We start from the raw sequence: 13,985 nt of genomic DNA on the forward strand, positions 1-13,985 counted from the left end.
TGTGCCATAACTTCGACGCAAACGCGTGTATCACTTTTGCCGCGAGTGTATTGCAATGTTACGCAACACGAAACGCCGGGCGAATACTTACTGCCGCAGTGGGTGAACCGAGTCGATCTTGAAGGTCGTACAGAGTCATATTGCGCCTCAACAGCGCTAGCAGCTACGAAGTTTGCGAGGAGAAGGGATGAGCCATCTACCCTTTTTCTGTATAACTGTTTTATGCGACCAGACGTGCGTGCAAAGCGTCTCAAAGCACTGGGTTGTTCGAGGGAAGGAACTGTGAGGATGTTGCTCGCTTGTGTCAGACATTTTTTTGTGGAGCGTCGGGTTACTTAGCTAAGGAATCTTGTTACAAGTTTCACCATCAGAGAAGTCATCCCTTCTGTTTGAGCGTCATCCTGTATAGATTATTACAGCGCAGCGCACTCCAACGCAGTTGTTATCCCTCCAACGTATCATCACACCCTATTCGCGTGTTTCATATGGTCTATAGGTGGCTTGAAAGAACGTGAGCTTGGGCATGTTGGTAATCCATCTTAACACCTATAGCGCACCGAAGGTACAGGAACACAAAGAAACGACATAGCGCTGCGTCCACGTCGTTTCTTTGAGTTCCTGTTCCTTCGGTGCGCTATAGTTGTTAAGATACTATAGGTGGCGCTACGCGTCTTACAACATGGCGCCCAACTAGATTATCGCGCCGAGGCGTGCTTCTGCTGTGCGCTGAAAACTCGCTGCCGCTGGCGCGTTTTCTTTAACCTGTAGATGCCACTTCGAGACACGATGACAGCACTGAACCCTTATGTATAGTGGCTGTCTTCTCCTACATGTATGTCTCCTATGAAGCGCTTTCCGTGCAGTAGGGCACACAGCAAATGTTACCCCGGAAAGGCGCTTTGACGCATGTTGCCATTCGAAGCAATTCCAGGGCACGCCCGTTGATTAGGACAAAAAATGGAAACGTAGACTCGCCAAAGAGCAACGACCACGCTCAAACAACGCCGCACGTGAGAAATGGCGGACGCTGCCGGCGATAATCGAGATGGTGCTTCCGCCTACCGCCGCACGGGGGCGCGTCGATATGTGAAGCACGCGAATAGCTTTAACGCACGCTTCTCCCGTGCGAGTGCAAGGCAAGGGACTCGCAGAAATGGAGTGCGTTTTCGTTGGGGTTAAACTAGTGGAGCTAAAACGGAAAGGTGGAAGGTTGTGCCGGTACCTCTAATCAGCTCACTTTTCTTTTCTCTTTGCTCGTCGACGATTGGGGTGCCATGCAACAATGTGGTTAAAAATAGCGAATCCTCAGCGAAGACGAGTTGCCAGAGCGATGTTGTGCACGTGCCGAAAGGGCTCGACAACCTTACGCTGCCACGTTAAATACATGCATCGATTACACGCAAAAATAGCATATCCATTCCTGCAGACGGCTAACTTCTTGGCGCTCATTAACCCTCACTGGTCCTTGCGCCATAGAACACCCGTATACCATTATCACTGCCGGCAATTACGAGTAGGCAATGCGAGAGAAAGCGGCAGGCAGCCATTTTCTATTCCTTTCGGAATGGGGCGCCCTCCCGCAATTTTGTGAAAAAGAAAAGCTTTTTTTGGCATATTAATGCCCTGCTTTGTGTGCATATATGACTTTGACGTGGTGAGTTCTTGCTGTTTTATGACGTCACTCTTTTTTTGCTTACATTTCGGTCTCCGCTTACGCTTTCCCCCATTGTAGGAGTGGCATTCTTTGAAAGTCTGCTAAGTGTTCTGTTCATTTCAGCGTGCGCCGATTGGATTAAGGTCGGAGCAAGCGGTCACGACTGGTGCCGGTCTTCTGACTCTCGAGGTATAACCAATTAGAGCATGCTGAAATAGACAGTCCACTTAGCGGACTCTTCCGGTTAACCTGCTGGCTTTTCGTTTATCATGTCTCTCTCCCTCTCGCTCTATGATGTCGTGTGAAAGACAGGCGATGTTGGAGGGACCCGAAAATATTTTACCAGTTGTGAAGACCTAATGACGACAAGGGCGTATAATCAAAAATATCTTTTTTTTATTTTGTTTCGCCAAATTATGCGTAGTCACTGTGTGAACGTCATTGAGACTGATGGCTTTCGTGTTTATGGTGGCGTCGCATGAAAAAAAAAGTTGGCGAAGCTTGCGTTAAGCACCAAGCCGCGCAAGCCTTGAAGCAGCAAAACTGGACGATTCTGAAGACTAACCTGGTTGCTTCTAGGTTGTTCCTAGGCCTTAGCTAAGTGATGAGGGTTGTTTCTAGGTTACTTCTAGGTCATTGCTAGGCTTTAGCAAGGGATGCTAGGTTGTTTCTACGTTGATTCTGAACGTAGAGATTCTCAACGCAGAGACGTTCGAGTTAAACCACACACAGTCACAGACACGACACGGATGTCCAAGCTCCAGAGACAGAAACTCGCGCTGAAACCAATTGTTCGCACCTCATAAATCTACGGGCACGTCGTCGTTGGCGTGGGCCTTCCATCGCTCCGGGGTCTTCCCGCAGTCGCCGCTGCCTTTTCCGTTTCCTAGTGTCGGGCTAACTGTTGCCTTCTTACTTTTTAGTGGACCAATGGTGAGTAGTGGGATTTACCCCATTTCTGTGGCACATACCCGTTTAGGATGATGATAGTTTCTCGCAGTCGCCGTCCCCGTTCCCGTTCCTTATAGTGTTGGGCTAACTGTTGTCTTCATTTTTAGTGGGCCAGTGGTGAGTAGTGGGATTTACCCCATTTCTGTGGCACATACCCGTTTAGGATGATGATAGTTTCTCGCAGCCGCCGTCCCCGTTCCCGTTCCCTACAGTGTTGGGCTAACTGTTGTCTTCATTTTTAGTGGGCCAGTGGTGAGTAGTGGGATTTACCCCATTTCTGTGGCACATACCCGTTTAGGATGATGATAGTTTCTCGCAGCCGCCGTCCCCGTTCCCTATAGTGTTGGGCTAACTGTTGTCTTCATTTTTAGTGGGCCGGGGTTGAGTTGTGGGATTTACCCCATTTCTGTGGCACATACGTGATAGGCCGCTTCTAAAAGGCCAAGTAGGCGTGGCCCTAAACATTTTTTTTACTAATAGTGGAGAGCAAATCGTGAATTTGGAATACAAAATATTGGAACAGCTGTACATTGTAGGCATCCTTCTCACAAAAACATGGCACAAATACTTGCACCGTAATAAATGTTAACTTACGCAGAGGAGTATATATGATGCACTCATTACTTTTGAATGCGAATGCATTTCTTAGTCGGGCTATGTCAGGCGTCCGGCGTTGTCTGCGCGCCTCTCCGCTCTCACTCCCTCTCCCATAGCAACAGCTGCGGGCGCGCGCGCTTATCCTCGCCCCTAGCAACCGGTGGTGCGGGCGGAGTAGCGGAGAGGAGGAGCGCGCTGTGGTGTGTGAGGGCGCTCGCATCGCGGGAGCTCGGCGGAGCTCCCGCGTGTGTGGAGAGAGTGTTGGAGAGGGTAGGTGCAGTGCTTCGCCGCTCCTTCTCTCGCCGTTCGCTCTCTCTCCTCCCTGCGCCACCGCCTCAATGCAGTGCGTTTGAAACGCGTTTGTAGCGTTTGTGCTGCCTTGGCACAGCCTGAAAACAGCGCGTTCTAAACGCGTTTGTGCTGCATTGAAGGCGGTGGCAACATCCCTGAGGTGATTACGAACGCACGTAGGAAGCGTTCGTTGAAAGAGGCGCCCAAAAGGGAGACACTTGAGCGCGTCGATGTGTCCAGCTTTACGCCATTAAAATTACTACGCCCTGTACTCTCGGCGCAAGAAATGCATTCGCATTTCCTCACGATTCCCTTCGGGGAGGTGGGGGCATTCTTTTTTAGGCTTTCTTGACAGGTAGTAGATAGGGGGTAAGGGGGTAGGATATGGTAGTTTTATTGGGAATGTCACGTATTAGTGTATGGAGTTTACCTGATGTAGCGATGAATGTAGTACATCAAAAAGTCAAATCTTCCTTTGTCTTGCTGAAGCTTTCCGTAGCAAACGAACATGAGAAGCAGCCCACTGAAAGAGAAAGCGAGCAATTTGAATATTTGACTATTTACACCTTCTTTGTTTTCTACTTTCTAATAGCACACGTTTACAAGATAATAATGTAAATGGAAATATTGGATTGTAGTTCGCGTAAAAGTTTTCAAAGCAAAATAATCGTAAAGTAAAGGAGCTCTTAAGAATAGAAATGAAACTTTTATTTTAAAACAAATTGTGCCTTGCGCTACTACGCATGACACTCGATCAGTTGAACTTTAGTGGAACGTTCTTTATTCCCCATCAGCACAGAGCTAGGCAATCCGAGGTCGCTCATAGCGCGAGCGTCACGTGCCGGGCAAGCCGCGCTCCTTGCTGGGGATGATTACAGTGGTATTAGATACCACAATTTACAAATGTAGTCATCGTGAGCATTGAAGTACTATAGTAGTTAGTTATCATATTAAATGGTTTTCAAAGCAGGTCCATCACAAATAACAGAACAATATTTCTTAACGTTTAACTCTGATGCGGGCGGACAATATGGCCATTAATTCCTGTGTTCTGCGCCCTACCTTATCAAATACTTTATGGTATTTGATTAGTTGAATTTGACACGTGCAATCACGGACAATTGATACGCGAAGAAAGAATTACAAAATGGAGCAGCTTTCGCAAGCGACAGGTGGAGAGCACAGTCTCGCAACGGTAATTATGCGGTTGCCAAAGATTGTTTGGGCCTCATATTAAATGCACGTGCAACCTAATTCATGTCGAGGTTAAGCATACCGGCAAACAAAAAAACACGAAAGAACGGGCTTTACATAGCCTTAAATTGTCCGTATTTCAGTTGTCCATGACAACACAGCTACATGTGAGCTAACTACAGGTAATGTTCGCGATCGTATTTTACCTTAGCAGAAAGAAGGTGTCCACGGATAGCGAGGCGTTCAGTACCACTTGGAAGGCGACATCTTTTCCCAAGCCTTTGGCCCGGATAGCTCCTGCTGCAAATTTCGGGTTTGTTTGAGCCCGATGTATTGCTGACAAAAGGTCATCGAAGTACAAAAGGCGATCGAAATGAAAAGAATAGCTTACCTCAGCTAGAAGAACCGACGCTGTTAACGGATTGCTTCAATTACAGTTTTATTGTGTTTCGGGTTCAGTATCCAGAAGGAAAAGAAATGTTCCATCTTATTTCAAGTTTAAACCGTTCGATAGTAAATAAGTAAAGGTTAAAGCTAAAGCGCTGAAGGCTGTTTACAAACAAACAAGCAAACTTTACGAGCCTGTTTGCAAAATGGAGACATTAATTTGCGGTAACTTGATATTAGAACTTTTGTCGCTGTTTCCTTTGGTCTGTTAGCACTTGTGCATTAATCGCACTTTTTAATTGTAAGGCATTTCTTAATCGGCTGCAATTGATATTCAGTTGCGCAATGCTGTCCTTGTGTTAAAAATTATTAACACAAGGACAGCATTTTCACGGAAGATTACACCTATACCATAACTATGTAATCGAATTCGTCTTATGAACATTTCCATTACTGCATGAAGCAGATGCAAATTCATCGAAATCATTCTGCGAGACTGCTTTCTTTCGTCAGGCAATGTTGTATTCGTGCTCCTAAACTGAATAGGCCAGTGCTGCCGTAAACGTTTCTCCACGTTCGTCGTAGCTCAATAAACTGAAGATACATCTCTGTAGTGTTGTGTAGTGTAGCGTTGTGTTGCCGCCGTATCGTTTTTTCTCGGTGTCAGTAATTATAGCTGATTGATCTGCTTATGGACGCAGTAGGTTACCTATGGAATATATCCCCACTTAATAGTTTGCTGCATTGTTTACTGTTTGGCACCGCACGATGAAAGTATACGGCCCACGTTCCATGCATGGTGCCATCATCAGCACCGGCAGATTATTTTATGTCTATCTCAGGACGACAACCTCTTACCATGTGCCACATAAGTGCGCGTACGCAAAGCTCGCGCCACCACTTCCTAGAGCAAGCGTCCATTTACAACCGCCGCCTACGACAAATTCTCGCCAAGGGCGCAGACCGCGCGCTACAAACCGAGCTGACGCGAAACGCCGCGCGCATGCAAGAACTCGCAACTTGCAGCCACCGCATCGCCAGAGCGCACGAGTGTTCACTTCTTTGCGTTGCAATGCAAGGTGGGTGTGTCTTAGGACTACTAAATTCTTAACAGGAGTTGAAGGGTAGGTCAACGTTCGGATCTCAGCGAGTGTAACTATAGACAAGAGACAGTAAATAGTTTTTGGAGATTCAAGGTTTTGTCTCATCTCCACCTTCGTCCTCATCATCAACACTTTCCCTGTCCTCTCTGTCGCATCCCCTCCCCTTTCCTAACGCTGAGTAGTGGGTCAGAAAATCGATTCAGGCCAACCTCTCAGCTTTTCTGTCAAAATAAATCTCTCTCTCTCTCAGTGCCCAAACCAATAGACGAGAAACAGAAGGTACCTGGCTATTTTCAATCGGGCATATTATTATTCCTGCCTGAGCTGTCACCGCGCTTTACGCGCATTTTTTTTTTTACTCAGTCAGATAAACCGCTCAAGGAAGACAACAGCTCGCAAGCCATAACATGCAAACAGCTTCTTGACTTCAGCTAGTTACATTTTAGTGGCTGAACATGCCAAAGCGCACAGACTCTGTCGCAAGATTTAAAAGTAAGCCAGTGGCCACGATAAACGAGTAAGAGCAGCTTACAGACTATTGAGTTGTTGCGGCTGAAGTATACGTGACCAAGCATCACCCAGAGCATGCTGATGAATCGTATCCCGTGAAGGCATCTCAGGCTCCGGTCGTTGGTTTTCGTCGACAGTATTTTCCGACCATTTGAGTACGCGGAAAATGCCTCCAATAGCTGCCGAAGAATGTCTGCAAAAGCATAAAGGATGCGTTTTTAAATATAGTGATACGCCAGGCCTGCCACAAGACGTGTGTCTTTATACATGTCAACTTTTTATTCGGATTTTTGCATTGCCGCCATACATCGTCGAATTTATACTACAAACATAGACTATACTTCGAAGGTTACAGTCAACGGAGATAATGCATATTATTGCGATAGAAATTAATTATATGGACAGTCTTGGCTGGTTTTTTTTTAGAACATGCTAGGCAATATGCACAGTTCGAGGACGGGGATAGAGTGGCACCTATTGCATCCTGTCTTTTTGTTATTTCTTCTTAGTGCACATATATAAATACGATTAGTTAACCAACTCCGCAAGTATCTATTTTACGATATGCTTCTCATATGAAAGTTATCAAACCGTCTATAAAAGCATCTCATTCAGAGGGTTTGAACTTACTCACTCGTTGTGTAATCACTTTTTCTGCGTCCTAAAGAAAGGCCGCGAAATAGGGGGGCAAACAAAAAGAAAATCGGCACGGGACAAGTTCTTGCGTGCCGCGATTGCAATGCTGTAAAATTTGGTTTGCGTTTACGACCAAGAACCCTTAAGGAAAAGGGAAGGACATCATTGGCCTAAATCGCACAGCCAACGCCTCCGTTGCCTCGTCACTCTTTAAACGGTAACTGGTAAATTGCAGCACATAAAGACACAGTGATAGCAGAAAGGATACGACAGACGAGCGCTAACTTTCAACAAAAGATTTATTTTCCGCGCCCGGCGTTTACGCTGAGCTCTCCCGGCATTAAAAACTCACCATTCGCACTATTTGAAAGGTTAACTCCTTAGAATAGAAAATTGAGCGAGTTGGTATTGATTCATATTTAGGACTGTGCAGCGCTCACAAAAAGGAACAAGGAACAGAAGAAGTACACAGGACAAGCGCTGACTCTCAACTGAATTTTTATTCTGGAAAACACAAAAAAAGTAAACATGAAGAAAAAATGGAGTCACGTGACTTGTACTCCAGACGAAAAACGAAGCGAACATTCATGGCTGTCGCTCCGTAAATGCTCCTAACAACCACTTTTAAGTCACATTTCCGCACGTGCTGACCAAGAACTCATATTCCTATCCCAAAGCTTTATCGATGGCTGGCTAACGCATCTTTCGTAGCTTCTTCTAATGTGGAAGGCCTCAATAATTTCTCGGGCAAGCTGCTTTTTGTGCCTGGAAAGAACCATGGTATCAGTAAAGTGCGGGGTACACCCGCACTCCCGACAATGATCTGCTAAATGAGAATGCGTGTCTTCTGTTAATGAACGCTTGTGTTCTCCCAAACGAACATTCAGACACCTTCCACTCTGCCCTATGTAAGATCTACCGCACGACAACGCACGACAATGCTATGTTACGGGGCTACAGCCATGAATGTTCGCTTCGTTTTTCGTCTGGAGTACAAGTCACGTGACTCCATTTTTTCTTCATGTTTACTTTTTTGTGTTTTCCGGAATAAAAATTCAGTTGAGAGTCAGCGCTTGTCCTGTGTACTTCTTGTGTTCCTTGTCCCTTTTTGTGAGCGCTGCACGGCCCTAAATATGAAAGGGTTAACTCATTATCTGACAAGCGCACAGCCAGCGTGCTCGCAAGCCTAGAGCTAAGTCGCGAAATCCTTTCAGCCTTACTTATTTAACAGAGATGGTCCCATCAGCTTTGATTTCATGTACGATTTGCTACTTTCTCGCCTCGCCCCCCCCCCCCCCCCCCCCCCCACGGTGGTCTAATAGTTATGGCGCTCGACTGCTGACCCGAAGGTCGCGGAATCGAATCCCGGCCGCGGCGGCTGCGCTTTCGATGGCGGCGAAAATGTTTGAGACCCGTGAACTTAGATTTAGGTGCACGCTAAAGAACCCCAGGTGGTCGAAATTTCCGGAGCCCTCCACTACGGCGTCTCCCATAATCATATCGTGGTTTTGGGACGTTAAACCCCAGATATTGTTATTATTAGATTTGCTACTTTCTCGTCTAGAACAGCTTGTTCCTAAATGTAAATTCTCTGAAGCTAGAGGGTCTTACAGTCTCTTCATTAATTGTTCCCTACTATTATTGTCCGAATCTATTGATGCTTCGCACTGTTCACAGGTGTTGCAAACGTGGAAGTGCAGAAGAATTACGCTGGTTGCTTTAAAAATTGTCGTTGGGCAGAGATGGGCGCTTTAATAAGGGGAGGTTAGAGGGTAGTGTATATATCCGTGATGATTAATGGGCCCCTCACCAGGACACATTGCATGTTTCGGTTATGCATGCATTGGAAGTTGTCAGGCGCCGTGCAGAATTTTTTTTTATCAAAAAATGTTTAAAACGGTTCATTATCGAGAAGCCGAAGAAATTGCACTTCCTCGTTACCATGATGCCGGGTGGCCCACGTCACTGCCAACACAAACACTCTTCCCCTTTCGTATCGGCAATCGTCGACGATACAGAGGCCTTCCTGCATTCGCCCGTATACCGGAGCCGAGGGACCGCGTTACGTTTCCGTGACGAGCCTTGCCTTCTTTTTTTTTTTATTGCGATACTAATTATATGGACATTCACGGCGCATTTCTGCCATCGCCATCGCCGTAGGCGTCGGTGCCGCCGTGAGGTTTAGTTTAAAGTCCAAACCGATGACATCTCCCCGCGCGTCGTATGTTCTATATGCGAGTGAAAACGTGCGATTGCTGCTGGCGATCGTTGCTTAAGTGGAAATGAAACTCTTTCACCTCGCGAAAGGCGTATGAAGGAGCCCGGAAAGCTTTTTTTTTATGGGGGGGGGGGGGGGGGTGATACGCAGCCCCCCTCCTCGCGGCTGCGTTGCGTATCTCAGCAAGGAGCTCCGTACATTGACCGGCCGGGCCTGGTCGCCCGCGGTCGCGCGCCCCGTACCGTTAGAGGGATCAGAAGACAGCTCGTACTTTTGTACGTGTTGTCTTTTCATCGCAAAGTTTGCGTTTTAGCCGTACACAGCCCGAATGTCACTTCGCTTGCTGCAGCGGTCACGTTTCCTTACGCCATCGTTTTCTTGTTTTTTTGTTTTGTTTTTTTTTTAGTTACGCCAGGTCGCACGGTAAAGGAGTGAGCTGCTAGCCTTACTTCGTGTAACATTCCAATTTGTTGCTATCGCATTCATTGCTTCGTCCTTGCAGCGAGACTAACTTTTTTTTTCTCTCTATCTCTTCTTCTATTTCACGTCGTGATTCTTTTGCACTCATATTGCGCGTTCATACTTAGATGATTAACCGTAGGCATTGCAGTATGATAGCAGACTACGCACCTGGAGTAAAGTGAATGTTTTCGATTATCAAGACAGCCGCACGCAGACACGCGCACGCAAGCATGCGCACTTACGCGCATTCAAAATTTCGCTTAGGCGTGACTCTTTAGCATGCTGTGCTGCCATATGCTGCCCTTTCAGCAGACCAAAAACCCGCGATGATATTTGACTTCACTTACTTTTCTCTCGCTCCTTGAGTGGCTCTGGCTCACGCCTTATCACTCTTCTTATTTTAGGTGTAATTTCAAGCAACGTGCCAGTGATGACAATAAGGATACCGCCGCCGAAAATGGCCCTGCGAAAATACCAAATTGATGTCCTGTTACTACACAGTGTTACAATTCGCGTGGTCCGTGTTGACATGGTGTAAGCAACACAGGCTGAGCTTGTGAAAGTGAAATGGTTTAGCTGTAAGGCATGTATTTGCGCTTTCCTGCGCTCTCGGATGTCCCTTCTTCCAATCCACATCACAAGAACAGAAATAGAAATTCTCGACATAACTCATGCGAGTGTACAATGTTTTATCATCTTTGGACAAGCACGTGAAACTCGTGGTTCGCGGAGTAGTGGTATTTCAGGAAATTAAACACAGACGGCCAAAATTGCTGCGCATAAATTAAAATATGTCAAAAGACGGGCAGCAGCTCTACTGATTGGAAATATATTTCAACGTGTAAAATATAGAAAGAAGAAAGAAAAAACAACGGTAAACGTGGGCGCAAGAAGAAAAAAAAACGACAGGGCAGACTAGATATACCGTCTCAAAAACGTGCATTTTCACTGAGTTCGCAAAATTATACATAAAAGTATGCCATATGGCTCTTTAGGCACACCAGTTCCAGTTACTTGAGTGCTTAGCCATGACTTCATAAAAGCTCAGGCACCCTGAAGCATACATGGTGGAAGCGGCAATGAGCCATGACAATAAAGCTATGCAACAACCTAGCCTGTAAGTGTGGCGAACTTGATTTAACCGGCACGTTTCCCCATTTGGGCCTCAACCACGCGCCCACGAGCCATTTACAAGTCACCTCCTCCATACAGCATGCCGCTCCATACCAAAAGAAAAATAATAATAATAAAAAACAAACGAACAAATGCTGGCTGAACTGCTGTCTGTAAGTTCGGCAACTAGGCCACCCGTTACATAGAATCAAACCCTCCCATTTGCCATTGACCTCTCAGCTGCCCGGTGGTGCGCCCTGCTGCTACATTGTTTCCTTCCTTATTGTGTCTACGCTGCTTTTTTTGTCTCCAGGGCAAACCACCACTGAAGAGGAAATGTGCATACACAAGTGCAGAGAGGCTGAGCGTTATTTTCTTTTTAAAAAAGCGAAAGAAAACGAATTTTGTCGAGTCGCGGGAACAGAGCGGCAGAAGGAGAAGAAAAAGCGTGGGCTCACAGGATCGCAACGTAGTAATCGGGAAGTACGACTTTCTGCTTCACTTCGCACCAAGGAACCGTCACGTTGGTCTTCATCTGCTTCCCGACTGAAACAAACAAGCAAGGGGAACGGAAGTGTGAGAGCGGCGGAAGCGTAGCGCCGCTGATGCCCGCCGTTCCGCCCCGAGGGAGGCGTGCGCGCGAACAAAGCACGAACAAGGAAGAAAACAAGCGCGGTACGCACAGTAGCTGGCCAGACTCCGGACGTCTGCGAGACTGCAGGTGGAGGGGACGCAGATGCCGATACGAAACTTGAGGAAGTACATGTAGGCCAACGAAGTGTCCAGCTCCAGCGTCTAGAATAGGCAATTGAGCAGGAACCCATTGTGAATTTCGACGGCATGTCGCCGCTGCACGCGCGTTGACGATGCTGGGGTGCGGCAGTCGTCTTAGGAACGTTAAGCACCTCAACACACGCTCTCACGCATTTATATTCGATTTATGATTCGGCGCTTTCGCGCACGTCGCTGCGTACATTTTCCTCTCAGAAGCTTTTCAGCTACCGTGAGTTTTATAAGAGATTTTGATTCCCATTTCACCTGCTATTAAGAAGTAAACCACACAACAGCAACCGCAAAACCACTACAACTGTGACCAGGGTGTCGGAACGAAATGCTTTTCGTTTCGGTTTTAGTTTCGTTCCACCGCAAAAAGTTCCGTTCCGTTTATGTTCCGGAACGAAAAAAAAAAAATGTTCCGTAGCGGTTCGTAACGGTTTTTTTTTATGCAAAAATTTGAAGCTAAGGTAATCGTAAAGAATATTGCATTTGTGATGTAGTTACTTGCCCCCCTCTTGGGAAAGTGGGACAAGGGTGAAACACGTTCTTCAGAGGAGCTGAAGTAACTGTACGACGAATTCCTACCAACTAGCACAAACCAGTAATAATTTCAAAGTCATAGTATTTATTTTCTCAAAAGACAAATACAAATTTTTTTAGTGGGCTCAATGCTTTGTGTCAAGGGAGTGAGCACTATCTCAGAAGCAGCACGTCATTGAGTGTACTCTCTGGTGTGCGAGACCGCTCTTCTGATAAAAAGATCGCCAGGCCTGCGCGGAACACGCAGCACAGTCACAACGAAAGCAGGAGGAGCGGACTTTGTAGAGCCCGTTGGAGAGTCTCTTGGGGCAATAATACAAGTACACATGCAAGGTACCTACTACGCCCTAAATCATCCCAATTTTTCTGAAGTAGAGAAGTTCCCACTATGCCATTTTATTTTTCGTCATTCTTCGGAGTCTCGTGGTACACGCTACAGTAAGGCATTATGTGCACTTTGTGCTGTGACTGATGATGATAAAGAATTATGGCTGAGCACTTTGCAGTGGGTGGGAAGCAGTGTTGCGGAATGGGCGCCTCCATTCCATTTCAATTCCATTGCGGGGAATTAGAACTTGCCGCAGCTCCATTCCTTTCAATTCCTCGGAATGAAAAAACTTAGCCCATTCCCACTCCGGGAATGGCCGGGCCGTTCAATTTCAACCGTAGGAAAGGCATCTTGATAGTTTTATCGAGTTAAGAATGAACGCCCCATAAAGCTGATGTCATTAGATGCATTAAGAACTGGAAAAGTGCGCAGAACACGTTAACAAGGTCGAGGGATAGTAGCTTGGTGACATATCTTGTGCAGTACAACCACCCTACTAATTCACATAGGGGCAGTTCTCCCGCTACCTATAGTATTTGCATGGCCAGCATGTTTGAACGAATGGTGGTGTTTTAATATTGTTTATGCTTAAATGTGTTAATGCTAAAATGACGACATAGCGTATTTTTATGCTGACAAAAGTAGTATTCAAGAAGACTAAGCAGTTTTGCCACGCGTCTGGAGCGGTCGTGAATATGGAGAAAACTAAGATTTGGTTAATGGGGAATAAGACCCTCTAGATCTGCTGGTATTAGTTGGAACAGTGCACCGCTCGGGCACCTTGTGCCTTTGTATCGAATACGGAACACTGGACCGCACTGCTCGTCATCACTCACGCTTTTCAAGCGCGCTTCGCAAGCATGGATGGGGTGAGGAGAACTTTCTATGTTGGCCTGTGCGCAGGTATGCAATGTCTTCCTTGTCGCAAAGGGTATTTACGTGTGTCAGGTACTAAACTACTCGTGAGATAAAGATCAGGCTGTGCATAGAGTATTCGCCACTTAATATATCGCCATGAAATACTCCAGTTCGGCTCACATCTTTACCGACGGGTCTTGCTCTTCCCATAGTTCGTCAAGTGGTTTATACATATCTTCAACGGACCAATGTTTCTCTTACCGTCTTGAACGACTAACAACAAGCACGTCAGCCGAACTGTACGCGATAAAGGAAGCCATTCTTTACATCCAGCGGCAACCTCCTGGACGATGGGTCATTTTAACA

The 13,985-nt window shown here is 46.4% G+C and overlaps 1 protein-coding gene across 1 annotated transcript in view; it reads right to left on the minus strand.

Annotated features, from left to right (window-relative positions):
- Positions 1-13,985, minus strand: part of LOC119379844 (nose resistant to fluoxetine protein 6) — a 116,595-nt gene that overhangs the window by 29,226 nt on the left and 73,384 nt on the right. The window contains exons 3-8 of the mRNA XM_037648958.2: positions 11,800-11,911; positions 11,575-11,662; positions 10,351-10,466; positions 6,710-6,880; positions 4,894-4,987; positions 3,924-4,016 (exon numbers count right to left, since the gene is read on the minus strand). Coding sequence (XP_037504886.2) covers positions 3,924-4,016; positions 4,894-4,987; positions 6,710-6,880; positions 10,351-10,466; positions 11,575-11,662; positions 11,800-11,911 — 674 coding nt within the window. The remainder of the gene's footprint in view (positions 1-3,923; positions 4,017-4,893; positions 4,988-6,709; positions 6,881-10,350; positions 10,467-11,574; positions 11,663-11,799; positions 11,912-13,985) is intronic.

The sequence above is a fragment of the Rhipicephalus sanguineus genome, chromosome 1 (genome assembly GCF_013339695.2).
Source record: "Rhipicephalus sanguineus isolate Rsan-2018 chromosome 1, BIME_Rsan_1.4, whole genome shotgun sequence".
Taxonomy (NCBI): Eukaryota; Metazoa; Arthropoda; class Arachnida; order Ixodida; family Ixodidae; genus Rhipicephalus; species Rhipicephalus sanguineus.